Source organism: Mercenaria mercenaria, chromosome 6, assembly GCF_021730395.1.
Source record: "Mercenaria mercenaria strain notata chromosome 6, MADL_Memer_1, whole genome shotgun sequence".
In the NCBI taxonomy this organism is placed as follows: domain Eukaryota; kingdom Metazoa; phylum Mollusca; class Bivalvia; order Venerida; family Veneridae; genus Mercenaria; species Mercenaria mercenaria.
The window spans coordinates 39,520,484-39,538,224 of NC_069366.1; the positions used below are offsets into that span (position 1 = coordinate 39,520,484).

General features: G+C 33.8%; 1 protein-coding gene and 1 long non-coding RNA gene across 2 annotated transcripts in view; one reads left to right on the forward strand and one right to left on the reverse strand.

Moving 5' to 3' along the window:
* The window catches only part of LOC123549116 (kinesin-like protein KIF28), a 463,589-nt gene that overhangs the window by 180,262 nt on the left and 265,586 nt on the right, over positions 1-17,741 (reverse strand). The window contains 1 exon segment of the mRNA XM_053545663.1: positions 13,967-14,054. Coding sequence (XP_053401638.1) covers positions 13,967-14,054 — 88 coding nt within the window.
* LOC123549117 (uncharacterized) lies at positions 3,927-9,363 on the forward strand. The gene is made up of 5 exons (XR_008371323.1): positions 3,927-4,304; positions 5,966-6,085; positions 6,663-6,831; positions 7,174-7,271; positions 7,713-9,363. It is a non-coding gene; the product is annotated as an uncharacterized LOC123549117 (long non-coding RNA).

A 17,741-nucleotide genomic window follows, 5' to 3' on the forward strand; every position in this document is an offset into this window, starting at 1 on the left:
AGATATACGCCTTCTGGTTTATTTTCAGAAATTTTTTGAAGATTTTCCTATGTAAAATCAAGTGACCCCTGGGGCGGGGTCAATTTTGACCCCAGGGGTCATGATTTGAATAAATTTTGTAGAGGTCTATTAGGCAATGCTACATGTGAAATATCTAAGCTGTAGGCCTTCTGGTTTATTTTAAGAAAATTTTTGAAGATTTTCCTATGTTAAATCAAGTGACCCCTGGGGCGGGGTCAATTTTGACCCCGGGGGTCATGATTTGAAGAAATTTTGTAGAGGTCCACTAGGCAATGCTACATGTGAAATATCGAAGCTCTAGGCCTTCTGGTTTATTTTTAGAAATTTTTTGAAGATTTTCCTATGTAAAATCAAGTGACCCCTGGGGCGGGGTCAATTTTGACCCCAGGGTCATGATTTGAACAACTTTAGTAGAGGTCCACTAAGCAATGCTACATGTGAAATATCTAAGCTCTAGGGCTTTTGGTTTTTGAGAAGAAGATTTTTTAAGATTTTCCTATGTAAAATCAAGTGACCCCTGGGGCGGGGTTAATTTTGACCCCGGGGTCATGATTTGAACAAAATTGGTAAAGGTCCACTAGGCAATGCTTCACACCAAATATCTAAGCTCTAGGGCTTCTGGTTTTTGAGAAGAAGATTTTTGAAGTTTTTCCTTTCGGTTGCCATGGCAACCAGAGTTCTTTTATGGAATTCAATTCTTTGAATAATTTTTGTAGAGCTTCACCCAAAGAAAATTCCTGTGAAGTTTGGATGAAATTGGCTTAGTGGTTTATGAGGAGATGTTGTTTAAAGGAAAGTGTGGACGGCCGGACGCCGGATGGTGAGTGATCACAATAGCTCAACCCGAGCACTTTGTGCTCAGGTGAGCTAAAAAGTGAAGTGAGTGTTGATTCCTCTTAAATATTTTAAAACTACTGCAGACTTACAGAGAGGATACTTGATTGTTTTAGTTTAAGATTGAAATATATTTCACATATTGGAACACCATATGTAATATTTCTACGAGTGGGCAGCCACAAGAGAGCATGTAAATTATGGTGTCCACAAGTGAAATATTTTCACATCTTCTACTGAAACAAACAAGTTTTCTTTTTATTGTATATAATGTCAGTGGTCTTAATTAAATTATATATCTGTTTACCCGTGCAATGTTATGTGCATTGTGTCACGACATCACAATGTTGTGACATCACGATTACTTTGTCAAACGATGTTATAAAGTTTCCATGTTTCTGTTATATTTGATTATGAGGGTGTGTATATATCTTTATGTTCATGTTTGTATTTGTATATTGAAGTATTTTTACATAGAATTTCCTATCGCTTATAATTCATATTCTCTGGAACAACTGATATGTGTATTAGACTTTCCTGGTATTCTTTAGTGTACATGCATTTACCATTGAAAAATTAAAATATTTTCAGTACTTTGTAACAGTGAAAATATTGATTTTATTTCATTGATGTACTTCACTGAAAAGCATTAAATAACAACTGTTTACTCCCTTCAGCAAAGAAATTGTCGAAAATGATTAAAGAATTATTAATATGCAGGAAGACTTTTGTTCCCGAACTTGAGTGAACCTGGATACAGCAGTCATTTACCAGTGTTCAATTCATGATAGTTTGAACCTTATTTAAACAGCTACATTTATCACTTTGACCTAAAGACGTACTGTCCTTAAGTTACTTATACACAGTTTTATTTCATAGTGAAACGTTAATTTCTGCGATTTTTTTCCTTCTTTATATGCCACGATCAGTTTCAGTCGGTACCGGACCTTTTCCCAAAGTGACAAAAAAATCACTGATTATACTCCTTTTCATGCCATTATTTGACAGTCGGAGCGGGAAAGCTTATATACTGATCATGAGCTAATTCCCTTCAGTCATTATGCCATCTCAATGATATTGAAATTACTCCCATCTGACAGTAAAACTGTTGTTGGGTTTTGTTTTTAAAAGTTAAACATTATTTCAAGAATTCTCTCAAATTCAGGACAAAATTCAGCTAGTTGTAAAAAATATATGGAAAATAATGTCATATTTTGTTCGGCGAAATATTTCAACTATTTAAGAGGCGGAATAGCTCTTCTTGATCAGTATGTAGGAAAGTTCCATTTTAGGATGAGGAAGCTGCTAAAATACGTTTTCTTCTTAGAATCATTTGACAGCGATGGCATAACATTTGCTTTGACATAGAAGTGGAAAGAATTGTCTGTGATTTTGTGACTGTGTGTAGATGACCATCTTCGTAGAATACTTTCTCTTTCAACTGCCTTTTAGCATTCATGTTTTCAGAGTAAAAATTTTCTGATAATTATACAAATCGCGCATTCTGAAAAATGGTAAACGAGACAAATTGTTGCCACACACACCTTTTAAAGTCTTGGGCTTCGGTATTTTCTCACCAAGAGGAGTACAAATTTTTTTTGATTGTCGTTGATTGTAGCACTGAATGTCCTCGGTTTGCATTTCACAAAGTGGCCTTGAGCCTAATTTAACAAGTCCTTTAGCACGTTTTATTAATTCCGGCCTATTTCCTGACACATGTGCACCTCTTTCTCTTAAATAAACCCTCAATTCACAACTGATTGTTTGTCAAAGTCACACGGTTCATCGATTCCATTGATCGTCGCCATTTTCTGATTTTTTTTGCTCACCGGAAGTAGTTTTATCAATAACGACAACTCATGCAAGGGAAGTAACAACCTTATTGAACAGGACTATTGATACTATCATGTAAAGTCTTTGGTATGACGTTGCCAGTAAGAGAACCCAATACTTCTGGCACAAAAACATGACGCTCTACCATTAATGTTTCAAAGCGTTACATAATGTCACATCACATTCGAACTTGTGAATCTCATAATTCATTGTAGAAAAGTTTAGTTGTTTAATGAAACGATTTTGTTGTTCCTGTGTTGGGTGAATAGCTGTAGCACCTATAAATAGCTGACCCCATGTGCTTTCTTTCATGGGCACTTTAACACTTCAATACAAAATATTGGTGCAAGAGTTAAGGTCTTTGTGCTTCAAAACTTAACATGAAATTTTAGTTAAAAAGGGAATTAACTCATAACCTATAGGAGTAAGAGGTGTCTTGTGTCAAATGATGTAAGTCATGATGCTGAACAATTATTTTAAGTCTGAATCAAATCTCTTTTGTCATAAAAGAGATACTGTGAAAATGTATCAAAATTAACATAAAATTCTAAGTAAAAAGGGGGCATTATTCATGAAAAATTGGTGCCAGAGTTAAGGAGCTTGTGTCATATGATGTGGGTAATGATGTCAAACAACTACTTTAAGTTTGAATCAAAGCCATTTAGTAATAACTGAGATAGAGTGAAAGTGCACCAAAACTTTAACCTGAAATGCAAGCAAAAAGGGGGGATAATTCATGAAATGTTGGTGCGAGAGTTAGGGCTTTGTGACATATGATGTGGGTGATGATGAGGAATAACAATTTAAAGCTTAAAGCAAATGCATCATGTCATAACAGAGATAAACAGAAAATGCACGAAAACTTCAACCAAGGTGTGGAAACGGAAGTAAGCTGACACCAGGATGAGTAGGATAGCTACTTCGTATAGGCGAGCTAAAAATGTAAAGAGATCTGAGTGAACTCGATGGTTTAGCAGTTGCTGTTCACAAGCTTTTCTGCTTTGGGTCCCAACCTTAATCCACTCATTTTATTAACAAGTAAAAATGATGCTACCTTACAGTGCTAACAATACAGTGAGAAAATTTCTTTTACACCAAAACTGTTATATAGATCTACATAAATATACATGGTAAGTTAAACCTTAACTGCTTACATGGTACTCACCACTGAAGTCTATATGGCTTTATATCCTCTAGTCTGCTTACTCTTATATAAAATTATACTTAATAATGCTGTATTTGTGTCTCGCCATGACATTTTTATCCCAAATGACACAAGCCTCGATATCGGTAAAATGACGTTGAAGTTGACGTCACTTAATTAGACAATTGTTTTCATTAATTTGTTTTTAAAGCAACAGCCATTAGTGTTAAAATCAATAATATCGGACGAAGATTTTTAAGTTTAAACGTTTCAACATTTAGTTATCGCACTAGATTCTAGTACTTAGTGAAATATCACAAATAATGAGTGAATTAGCGAATTGTTTCCCTTTGAAATATACACGCCATTAACGGTGTATACATGTGTGAAACTGGGTCAGAGAAAACATGCAGTTATTGCTCTGAATATACGCGGATATTTAAAGTGCGTGGCGGATTTATTGGTTGTTATGGTAAGTGTTTATTTTCATCATAAATTTATTCGTAACTTAAGTAAAACAAGAGCACCGCCTTGCGGGTGCTGACGCTCATCTGATTTTTTTTGTGTAATAGAAATATTGTCCTACCCATGATTTTCTAAGTCTAAAAAGGGCCATCATTCTTGCAAAAAGCAGGATAGAGTTATGTTTCTTGATGTACAGTGTCCACTTATGATGGTGAAAAACGGTTGCAAGTTTTAAAGCAATAGCTTTGATAGTTTATGAGAAAAGTTGACTTAAACATAATACTCAACCAAGAAAATGATTTTCTAAGTCCAAAAGGGGCAATAATTATTGCAAAAATCAGGATGGAGTTACGCTGCTTGCTGTACAGGGTCAGCTTATGATGGTGAACAAGTGTTGCAAGTTTCAAAGCAATAGCTTTGATAGTTTAAGAGAAAAAGTTGACCTAAACATAAAACTTAACCAAGAAATCTGATATTTTCTAAGTCCAAAAGGGGCCATAAATCTTGCAAAAAGCAGGATGGAGTTGTGTTTCTTGCTGTACAGGGTCAACTTATGATGGTGAACAAATGTTGCAAGTTTTAAAGCAATAGCTTTGATAGTTTAGGATAAAAGCTGACCTAAACATAAAACTTAACCAAGAAAACTGATTTTCTAAGTCCAAAAGGGGCAATAAATCTTGCAAAAAGCAAGATGGAGTTATGTTTCTTGCTGTACAGGGTCAGCTTATGATGGTGAACAAGTATTCCAAGTTTCAAAGCAATAGCTTTGACAGTTTGGGAGAAAAGTTGACCTAAACATAAAACTTAACCAAGAAATCTGATATTTTCTAAGTACAAAAGGGGCCATAAATCTTGCAAAAAGCAAGATGGAGTTATGTTTCTTGCTATACAGGGTCAGCTTATGATGGTGAACAAGTATTCCAAGTTTCAAAGCAATAGCTTTGATAGTTTAGGAGAAAAGCTGACCTAAACATAAAACTTAACCAGGCAACGCCGACGCAGACGCCGATGCCGACAACCGCTCAAGTGATGACAATAACTCATCATTTTTTTTCAAAAAATCAGATGAGCTAAAAAGAATGAACAGACCGCTTCTTTTGTTGATGTATCGAAGATACAACTTGGCAGCGAAAAATGGCCGTGTTGGCATTTCGATTTGACTGACTGCTGTCAAGTACTTTTAATAGTTTTTCTGTATATTTGTAAATTTTCCTGATGGCAGAATATACTTGTAGCCAAGACAGTCAGGCATCTACTATATTAAGTACATTCTGTATGAAATTTTCGGACATTCCTTTTGGCTATCCGCTACCGTATACATTTCTGGCTATCTAGAAATTGTAAATAAACAGGAATATTGTAGATTCTACATTTTTTTAACTGTCACAGATGTGAACTGGTGAATAATTACATGGTCATTATGCACATACAATAGAATCTATGACAATTGGAAATGAAAAGTACAATAACACAGGAAATGTGGTGTTTTAAATTGTCACTTTTTGTTGTAACAGCAACTAAAATAGACTTCCTGAAAATTTCTAAAAAATTCTACATGCAATTTACAATAAAAACTACTTCTTTCATTCTCACTACTGTCAGTACTGGCAGACAGCATATTGGTAGGCTACTAAATAAATGAAAAAAATCTTTGTTTATATTTTTCAGGACAACCTCCAGCAGTATGAGATATAAATGTTCACTGCAGTTCTGACTATGCTCAACAAGTACTATACTCATACTATGCTCAGCAAGTGGAGTTGCTGTCAGTTCTCAACTCTCATGCAGGTATAATATTTAAATTTAGAGTTTACATTTACATCAGTGTCAGTATCCTCAAATGCATTTTTTAAATATCAATTTTGACTATGAAATTCCATATACTGCAGTATCACTAAATTAAATTCCACAGTCTTCAAAACAACCATGACTCTATAAATAAAAGCTACAAGCCTACAGTGCATATTTTAGTTTAGTAAAATTTTTACATTTGAATTTACAGTTACACCTTAATAACAGAAATCTGGTTAAGTGAAATTATCCAAAGGAAGTTGTGTTTTGTTAAGACTTGATTTTACTATTAATTTCTCTGCTGTTTTTTTTTTTCACTGAACTTTTTGTAAATCCCTGAAATGGGATTGAAAATACTGCATTGCTTTATAATAAAGATGCTGTATAATAAGCACTTTAAATTGGTATTCAATTAAATTTTGATAAATGCAAGTTGTTGTCAAGCATTATCTATAAGAAATGATGGACTGTTTTGGTCAGTGTTGATTCACTCCATTTTGATAAGGACTTGAATGCATTTCTCATAAACTGTTCTTGTTTAATACATTTCTCATAAACTGTTCTTGTTTTTAAGGCTCTCAGATTTTCTACCTAGTGTATGAAAAGTACAGTACTGCTGTTGGAAGAGGAAAAGTGTGGTATCTATGGTCCACCATCACTTCAAGCATTATGGCTATTTATAAAAGAAGGTTTCATTACATATGGACAATTATATTGGACAAAATAAGAAGTGTTCTAATAAGGTAAGAATTCCCAATAAATAAAGAAATATTTAACTTGATGTTGAAATATTTAATTTCACAGTGTGATCATACACTTCAGTTTGGAGAGTCACTGGTTTCCAGTTTATATATACAATGTGCATACTTTTATGTAAATGAAACATCATATCTCCACTGATAAACATTGATTTACAATTTGAATATTGCATACTTACATAACAGACTGTATTAAAAAATTCAACTGTGTAGCTGGCATTTAATTGTTGTAATAAAGTGATGCTATGTTATATTCTAAGGACTACACTACTGCTACTTAAAAGTTATTGTCTAAGAATTCATTGTTTAAATATACCCTTATTTCAGTTCTGGAATGTGGCTTGTTATGATGGGTCTACCTGATTGACTTGGAGTACAACCTGATGGGGGCTGGGCTTGCAGAATTCAGTCCTGAACATGTTTAGGTATATTTGGCTTGTCACCTCTTTATTATAATAAGCAGTTTTTTTGTAATAATCAAGTATTGATAAAACTTGCTGCAGAGTTCATGTCTGTAAATAGGCCACTAATATTAAGATACCACATCTTCTGTTTCTTTTTATGTTGTTAAAGAGTGTCTAGCTCACTGCAAGCATAATTGTAATACAGTAACTGTTTTTTTTTTTCTTAACCAGGTTAAAGAACTATTTGTTAAAACAAGATCAAAATCATGGCCCTTACTTGATGTAAAATATGTGGTTGAAATTTTTGATGAAAAGAGGTTGTCATTACTATAATAAAATTCTAAAATGTAATTTAATGTAATTATGTGTGGGCTGTCTTATGGACAGCTGTTGTTCAGAATTGAAAAAAAAAGAGTTATAAGTGTTCTTTGTCTTGAATATTTGATACATTTATCATTACAGAATGTCTTCTGCATGACCTAGTATAGTATTCTTGAAGGATTATAACTTCAACACAGAGACAGAGATTAATATTTTAGGCAGAGGATTGGCATGACAGGCAAATTCTCCAACTGTATTACCATTCCTGAGCTGGATGCCAGTCGACAGTGGTACCTGTATAATGAAATAGCGCCCCTTTGCAGCAACAGCAATGTATGCTGAAAACTAGCAGTGCCAAAGCCATTAAAATTGAGAACTCAGTCATTCAAAATGAAGAATGAATGGAAAAAAAGTGTTTAACATTTAAAGTAATACAGAGAAAGAGCTCAGCTCATTTGGTATTTTCTGAAATTTTAATTAATTTGTTTTTTAAAGGTGTACTAGACCCAAATTCCATATATATGAATATGAAAAAATGCTACATATAGTTATGTAAACATTGAATTAACAAGTTTATGGAGTCAACAGTACTATGGATTGGAATATAGACACACTGTATGTATGTAAGGCTGACCACAGTATAAATGTTAAATTCCTGTAAGACCTACTGTTTAGTACTGCATGACTTAAAACTATGAATGTAGCTCTACATACACAGTTGGTTTATACATTAAGCAAAGTTAAATATATTTGTTGATGATTTTCTACAGTTGAAGTAATTACCTAAATATTAGAAATTTTAGTGAAGATATATTTTATGCAACTACATGTATGTAAGTTGAAAAAAGCTACCCTCCAGGAAGAATATTTTGAAATGATACTTTTACTTGAAAATTTATGTGAAAAATGAAGGAAATAGATGTTAAAATGAATTCTTTATTTTATAAAAAATGTTGTTGCCATGGAAACAGAACTTGAGTATTAAGTTTATCTGCTTTCATACCAGAGTAATATAACTTTTAATTATAATTATGTAAATAATTTAATGTTATATAATCATCACTGATACTTTTAATTTTCAATTTACACTGTCATTGAGCAATGCATCTTAAGTACATTTGAAGTTGAATGACACATTACAAATATTAGATATTTATGGAATTGCTTTTAGATATTTTTGAGATGAATATAAATCAGAAAAATCACAAATTCTAGTTCTTCTAGAGAACTAATATATATTTTATAAATATACATTTTTTTTTGTATCAAACGTAGGCTAAAATGTCTGTTAAATTGACATATAAAGCAATTCTTGTATTTTGTTGCTATGGAAACATAAATTGTGACAATTTTTTTTATAATATAAAATAGCATATTTATAGCAAGAAGGTATTATCAACTGTGCTAATCATGTTAGATACTTTTGATATTGATGGCAAAATATGAAATTAAAATATATGATAAAAGTAAATGGTTTTAGTATTTGTCATTATTATTAAACAAAAAGTGCAAGTTTGCAATGGGGAGTTATTGTACAAAAAATGCTATAATTTTGTTATTTTAAAACATGCAGGTCTAAAATTTTGAATTTATGTTAAGGATACATGTACAGTTCAGAATATGTGAAAAACTCAGTTTCCATAAAAATGTCATTTGGGACCATTTTGTCATGGCTTGTCACATTTACTTACATATACCAGAAAGTTATAACTTATGCCTGGGTTTGCATTCTGGAAGTCTACAATTGTTAACAGCTTTTTATATCTATCAGTACCAATCATCTTACTTTAAAAAGAAGCTTATTTTCAAATTAGTTGGAAAACACATGTATTGTACTTTATCGTATAAAAGGGAAGTAATTTCATGTAGTACAAACTAGATGTGCCATCCTCTATATAGCAAAAACTATCAACGGTCCAAAACTATGGTAAAAATAGTCACAGAAAAAAACAACCTTCCTTTAAGTTTTTTAAATATACACTCTAGCATGAAAAGTAACATACCAGGCAAAAAACAAGGGCTGACATTTGAGACAGATTGCCCGACTATTTCGACGCTGGATAGTGAAAACTGGCACATCTAAGGAAGCTGGAACTGTCACTGACGTGTTTACTGACTCCAATGTGGATGAAGATATTGGACAATATTAGGTGATGATGTGGAAAAACAGTTCTAAGTTTGAATCAAATTCATTTAGTAACAGAGATATGGTGAAAAAGCATCAAAATTAACCTAAAATTCTAAGTAAAAAGGGGGCATGATTCATGAAATATTGGCATGTGCGTTACAATGCAGAACAACTATTTTAAGTTTAAACCAAAATTATTTGGTAATAAAAGAGATGGTGTGAAAGTGAATCAAAACTTTAACCTGAAATTTTAAATAACAAGAGGGCCAAGATGGCTCTAGGTCGCTCACCTGAGAAACACACCATAACAGTGTAAACATGTTTGACCTAGTGATTTCAAGGAAAAACATATTCTGATCAATTATCATTAAAATTGGAGCAAAAATCTTGAGTACAAACAAGTATTTTCTTTGATTTGACCTAGTGACCTAGTTTTTGACCCCAAATGACCCATATTCGAACTTATCTAGATTTCATCCAGGCTATCATTCTGATCAAATTTCATGATGATCAATTGAAAAATAAAGCCTCTATTGCATACACATTTTTCTTTGATATAACTTAGTGACCTACTTTCTGACCCTAGATGACCCATATTCAAATTCTACCTAAATTTCATCAAGGAAATCATTCTGACCAAATTTCAGGAAGAACAACTGAAAAATACAGCCTCTATCGCATACGCAAGGTTTTTTTTTTATTTGATCTAGTGACCTATTTTTTGACCCCAGATGACCCATATTCAAACTTGACCTAGATTTCATCAAGGCAATCATTCTGACCAAATTTCATGAAGATCAATTGAACAAGAGCTGTCCGTAAGACAGCCAAGCTCGACTATTCGAAATATTGTCACAGAAGCAGGAAATTATTACCCAAAATGTTAAATATCAAAAGAGTTTTAAGTTCGAAAGGGGACATAATTTGACCAAAATACATATCAGAGTTATGGGACTTGATGCTATCAATTAGTTTTATAACCCCGAAGAAACATGTTAAGTTTCAATTCAATATCTGCATTAGTTTTGGGGATAGTAACTTGCATGTAAAACTTTAACCAGAATTTTCTAAGTCCAAAAGGGGGCATAATTTGCTCAAAATACATGTTAAGAGTTATTGAACTTGACCCAGTGAGGTTGGTAATTGACCTAGAAAAAGAATAAATAAGTTTCAAAGCTATATGCCTTTTGGTAATAGCTGTATGTACTTGCACGCAAAACTTTAAACAGGATTTTCTAAGTCCAAAAGGGGGCATAATTTGCCCAAAAATACATGTCAGAGTTATGGAACTTGGTGCTATCAACTAGTTTTATAACCCGGAAGACACATGTGAAGTTTCAATTTAATATCTGTAGTAGTTTTGGAGATAGTTACTTGCATGTAAAACTTTAACTAGGATTTTCTGAGTCTAAAAGGGGGCATAATTTGGCCAAAATACATGTCAGAGTTATTGGACTTGACCCAGTGAGGTAGGTAATTGATCTAGAAAAAGAAAAAATAAGTTTCAAATCTATATGCCTTTTAGTAATAGCTGTATGTACTTGCACGCAAAACTTTAACCAGAATTTTCTAAGTCCAAAAGGGGGCATAATTTGGCCAAAATGAAGGTCAGAGTTATGGGACTTGGTGCTATCAACTAGTTTTATAACCCCGAAGACACATGTGAAGTTTTAATTCAATATCTGCATTAGTTTTGGAGATAGTAACTTGCATGTAAAACTTTAACCAGAATTTTCTAAGTCCAAAAGGGGGCATAATTTGCTCAAAATACATGTTAGAGTTATGGAACTTGACCCAGTGAGGTTGGTAATTGACCTAGAAAAAGAATAAATAAGTTTCAAAGCTATATGCCTTTAAATGATAGCTGTATGTACTTGCATGCAAAAACTTAACCAAGGTGTGACGCCGACGCCGACGCCAGGGTGAGTAGAATAGCTAGACTATTCTTTGAATAGTCGAGCTAAAAATACAACCTCTATCGCATACGCAAGGTTTTTCTTTGATTTGACCTAGTGACCTACTTTTTGACCCCAAAACTTGATCTAGATTTCATCAAGGCTATCATTCTGACTTAATTTCGGGAAGATCAATTGAAAAAAATAGCCTCTAATGCATACACAAAGTTTATCTTTGATTTGACCTAGTGACCTAGTTTTTGATCCCAGATGACCCATATTCAAATTTGGCCTAGATTTCATTAACTCAAAGGTTATCATTCTGACTTAATTTCAGGAAGATCAATGGAAAAATACAGCCTCTATGCATACACAAGGTTTTTCTTAGATTTGACCTAGTGACCTAGTTTTTGACCCCAGATGACCCATTGTCAAATTTTGCTTAGATTTAATCAAGGTTATCACTCTGACAAAATTTCATGAAGATCAATTGAAAAATACAGCCTCTATCCCATACACAAGGTGTTTCTTAGATTTGACCTAGTGACCTAGTTTTTGACCCCAGATGACCCATTTTCGAACTTGGCCTAGATTTCATCAAGGTTATCATTCTGACCAAAATTCATGAAGATTAATTGAAAAATACAGTCTCTATCACATACACAAGGTTTTTCTTTGATTTGACCTAGTGACCTAGTTTTTTAACCCAGATGGCCCATTTTTGAACTCAGCCTAGATTTTATCAAGGTAATCATTCTGACTACATTTCATGAAGATCAGTTGAAAAAAACAGCCTCTATTGCATACACAAGCTAAATGTTGACAGACAGACAGATGACAGACAGACGCAGGACATCGAGCGATCACGCTAAAAAGACGGATAATTAAAAAAATATTGGCAAGAACTGAGAGAGTGAAAGTGCACCAAAACTTTAACTTGAAACCTAAGCAAACAAGAGGACCAAATAGTCCTAGGTCGCTCATCTGAGAACAGCTTGATCAAATTTAATGAATATCTTGCTTAAAATCCGACCCCTTTTGCATAGGCAAGGTATTTCTTTGATTTGACCAGATGACCTAGATTTTGACCCAACATGATCCATATCTAAACTAGACCTAGCTTTCATCAGGACAAACATTCTGATCAAATTTCATGAACATCCTGCCTAAAATGTAGCCCCTATTGCATTCACAAATGTTTTCTTTGATTTTACTAGGTGACCTAGTTTTTGACCCCAGATAACCCCTATTTGTATTCGACCTAGATTTTATCAAGACAAACATTCTGATAAAATCGCATGAATATCCAGTGTTAAATGCAGCCATATTGCATACAAAAGGTTTTTCTTTGATTTGACCAGGTGACCTAGTTTTTGATCCCAGATGACCCATATTCTAACTTGACCTAGATTTTATCAAGGCAACCATTCTGACTAAATTGCATGAATATCCAGTGTAAAATGCAGTCCCTAATGCATACACAAGCTTTTTATTTGATTTGACCTAGCGACCTAGTTTTTGATCCCTGATTACCCATATTCAAACTTGACCTAGCTTTTACCAAGGCAACCATTCTGACTAAATTTTATGAATATCCAGTGTAAAATGCAGCCCCTATTGCACACACAAGGTTTTTCTTTGATTTGACCGGGTGACCTAGTTTTTAACCCCAGATAATCCATATTTAAACTTGACCTAGATTACATCTAGACAAAAATTTTAATCAAATTTCATGAAGATCTGGTGTAAAATGCAGTCCCTATTGCATACACAAGGTTTTTCTTTGATTTGACCTAGTGACCTAGTTTTTGATCCAAGATACCCATTTTCAAACTTGACCTAGATTTTATCAACATAATCATTCCTGACAAAATTTCATGAAGATCAACTGAAAAAATACAGCCTCTATCACATACACAAGCTAGATGTTGACAGACAGACAGACAGATGAAAGACATCAAGCGATCACAATAACTCACCTCAGGTGAGCTAAAAATGGGGATATTTCATGAAATATTGGTGTAAGTTATGACCCTTGAGCCATATGATGTGGCTGATGATGAAGAGTAACTATTTTAAGACGGGTCAAGTAGGACAGCTCTCCATTCTTTATATAGTCAGGCTATATATAACCAAAAATGTTCTATTTCCAAAGGTGACCTTGACCATGAGTTAGAGGTCTGAGTCTTACATGAAACAAATCAGTATTGAGTACAAGTACACAGCAGTACAACTACCCATATTTGGACCAGGCAATTTTACTTGTGTCAACATACAAAATGCATTTTACAAGAGAAGTAATCCTGAATGACTATTTGCATTAAGGAATTGGAAGAGCTGTCTGGTCCAATGTATGAAATAAATTGATTTACCTGTATAAGGTATCGTCTGTTCATGAATTTACCCCGCTCCCATAGCCAGGTATTACCATTGAGCAGATTTTTCATCTTCACCATTACTCTGAAATTTAATGAAATAAATCACGACTCACAAAACAGATTACAATTTACATACACAAATAAATTATAACTAGAAAATGCTTTTGTAAAAAAGTGCATGTCTCCCCCAATGCAAAGTCCTATAGGCAAGAAGTTAATAGGGGTCAGGAGCGAAAGTCAAAGAGACACTGATGGTTGGCTGCAATAGGGATCATCTACTTGGCATGTCCAGTCATCCCGCTAAATTTCAACACTCTTGGCCTAGTGGTTCTCAAGTCACTGTTCAGGCTCCTGTGACCTTGACCTTTGATCAAGTGACCTCAAAATAAGTAGGGGTCATCTACTCTGCATGTCCAATCATCCTATTAAGTTTAAACATTGTAGGTCAAGTGGTTCTCAAGTTATTTCCAAAAAATGATTTTACATGAACAGGCCACTGTGACCTTGACCTTTAATAGAACAGAACAGAACAGAACAGAACAGAATATTTATTTTGACTTAAGCATATACAGCTTATCGTCCATACATGAAAATATGTTACAATGGCATGCACATGAAAATGGCAAAATATCTAAGTTTACATAGAAGGCACATATCATACACTTTAAACATCAACATTAATCAGGTCATTTCTTATTTTAAGTGCTTTTATAATAAAAGTTGATAGCCTATACAATAGTTTACGATTGCTACTTTTTAAAAGCTCAACAAACTTGAACATATTTGGTCGATTTCTGTAATAGGCAGGAATGTATGATTTTCGCAATTCTTTGTATGAGTCACATATACACACAAAGTGATATTCGTCCTCTATATCGTTCGTATCACATAAAACACATTTTCGTTCACTTCTTATCTGGTTCCTGTGTCTACCTCGCTCTATGGCCAAACAGTGGGATGAAAGTCTAAGTTTGGCCAAAGCATTTCTGGATTTACTATTGTCAATTGTATGTAGGTATTCGGACATCTCAAAAGTTTGTTTTATTTCCTTGTATAACAACAATGACGTTGAAGTGTTTACTGCTTCTCTCCATTGACCTATATAAATGTCTCTAAGCCTCATTTTAAACTGTGTGATAAAACATCCTATATTTGTAACCGATGTACGAAAAGTCCATACATCATTGAACCCTGTCTGTTGTAACATAAACTTGACATTTGATAGCCGATTATTTTCTATTTCATGTGATTCCAAAAGATCATTGTAAACAGAATATAAAATACAATTTGTATTATGACAGTTTAACAACTTGAACCAATATTTTATTATTTTTACTTTTCTATCCAAGATTAATGGAAAACGACCAGTCTCGCCATATAGTGCATAACTGTTTGTACTCATTTTAAGATTCAATGTCCACTTCAAATATTTTCTGTGAAGCCGTTCCAGTTTGTCTGCTTGAGAAAACCCCCAAAGTTCAGAGCAATATGACATTATAGACGTTACATATGCATCAAACAGATTAAAATTGATATGTAGAGGAATCTGCATGTCCCTGGTAATGCTTTTTAATGAAAACATCGATTTAAGAGCTTTATCTGCTAATGCCTCTATTCCTTTGCGAAATGAACCACCACTACTAAGTACAAAGCCCAGATAGTTAAAGCTGTCAACAATATCAATGTTTTGTCCGTTATATGTCCATGACAGGTTTCTTGATAACGGACCGCCCTTTCGAAATACCATAATTTTTGTCTTCTCGATGTTAACTGTTAAGCCCCACCTTTTACAATACACCTCTAATTGGTTTAAGTTAGCTTGTAGTCCTTCTGGGGTTTCGCTCAGCAATACACTGTCGTCCGCGAAAAGAATTAAATAAATTGATAATTGGTCTAATGTAATTCCACAATCGATATTTTCTTGTAAGCATATTTCAAGATCATTCACGAAGTGGCAAAATAATAGTGGCGAAGTTAGCTCCCCTTGAAATAATCCGAGATCAATTTTAAAGAAGTCCGATATATTATTTACATGCTTTACACACGATCTTACATCGCTATACATAGATCTTAACAATTTAAGTATTTTCCCATCAAATCCTTCTTTTATCAGTTTATACCAGAGGCCATTTCTATATATCGTGTCGAAACACTTTTGGTAGTCCACAAAGGCTGCGTATACATTTTCATTTTGTGAAGTATACTTTTTTATAAGGGTTGATAAAACGAAGACAGCGTCTGTTGTGCTATGGCCCGACTTAAAGCCGAACTGGGCGTCGGATAATTTGTCGTTGCTTTTACTCCATGATTTGATTCTCTCATTCAATATTCCAGTAAATATTTTACCGAGGCAGCTTAAAAGTGTTATTCCTCTATAATTATCTGTGTTATTAGACGGTTGTTTTTTAAGAATCGGTATAATTAGTCCCTCTGACCATTGGCGCGGAAATTCACCAACGTCTAGTATTTTGTTAAACAAAAATAACAATGGCTCAATAAGTATATCAATACATTCTATGAAATATTCATTTATCATATTGTCTAATCCCGCAGCTTTATTTCGATTTAGCTTTTTTACTATTTTACGTATTTCTGTCTCCGTAACAGGCACATCTAATTCCTCGAATGTACTTTTATGTACCCTACTATCAAAATCCTTTAGAAAGTCGTCTACTTCTTTGTTATTTTCAAACTGTGTGGTAGCCAGAGATTTAAAATGCTCAAAGAAGTCGTTTAATGTAACACTCTCATCCACTGACTTATTTCCATTTTTAAACATTTTCCAAAATTCCCTTGGCGTCTTACGGCGCATTTCATTCATACTTTTTACCTTTTCAATATTATATAATGTCTTGGTTTTTCGTACAAAAAATTTGTAGTCTTTTTTAAGTCGCTGAAAACACTCAAAATTTTCTATACTTCTTTCACAATTGTACCCTTCATGGGCCTCCCGATATCGTTTTCTTTTATTTTCGCATTCTACGTTAAACCATTTTTTACGCTCCGATCTTTCACTATCGAGAAAAGTAACCGTTTTCGTTTTAAATGTTTTTTTAAACAATATGCCTGCTTTTGAATCAATATAGTCTGCAAACAAAGTAACTGCCGTGCTAAGCGTTTCCCTATTTCGTACATCATTATTTTTCATAGAGTCTATTAGATTCCTCATTCCGTTAGCCAGTTCCGCCTTAAAATTATCCTTAACGCTATTGTCCCATTTATAAAATGTCCTTGTTTGATGTTTACTCATACTTTTATGCATTCCAGTTTTATTTCAAACGTTATTGGGGATGATTTGAGTATTCGTTATATTTATGTATTTTAAAATCCTTAATACATTCAAATTGTTGTAATCAGTTACTACATAGTCAATTACACTTTCCCCGTTATGCGTATAGCAGGTAAACTTTCCCATATCGTCATCACTCGCCGTTCTCCCATTTAAAATGCATATATTTAATGACTTACACATATCTAATAAATAATCACCGTATCTATTACTACGTGTATCCATCGAAATTCTCCTATTTGGAATATTATTTAATGACTCGGTAAATTCCATGTCCGTTAAAGTCTCATGCTCAATAAAATCAAGCTTCTGGCCGACCCGGCAGTTAAGGTCACCCATCCATAAAGATCGACCTAATTGTGAGTACTGACCTATCTCGTCTTCGAGTTTGTTAAACAAATCAACACTGTATACATCATATGCTGGCGACCCTTCCGGGGGTATATAAGTCGCTGCTATGTACCAGTCTATGTATATCAA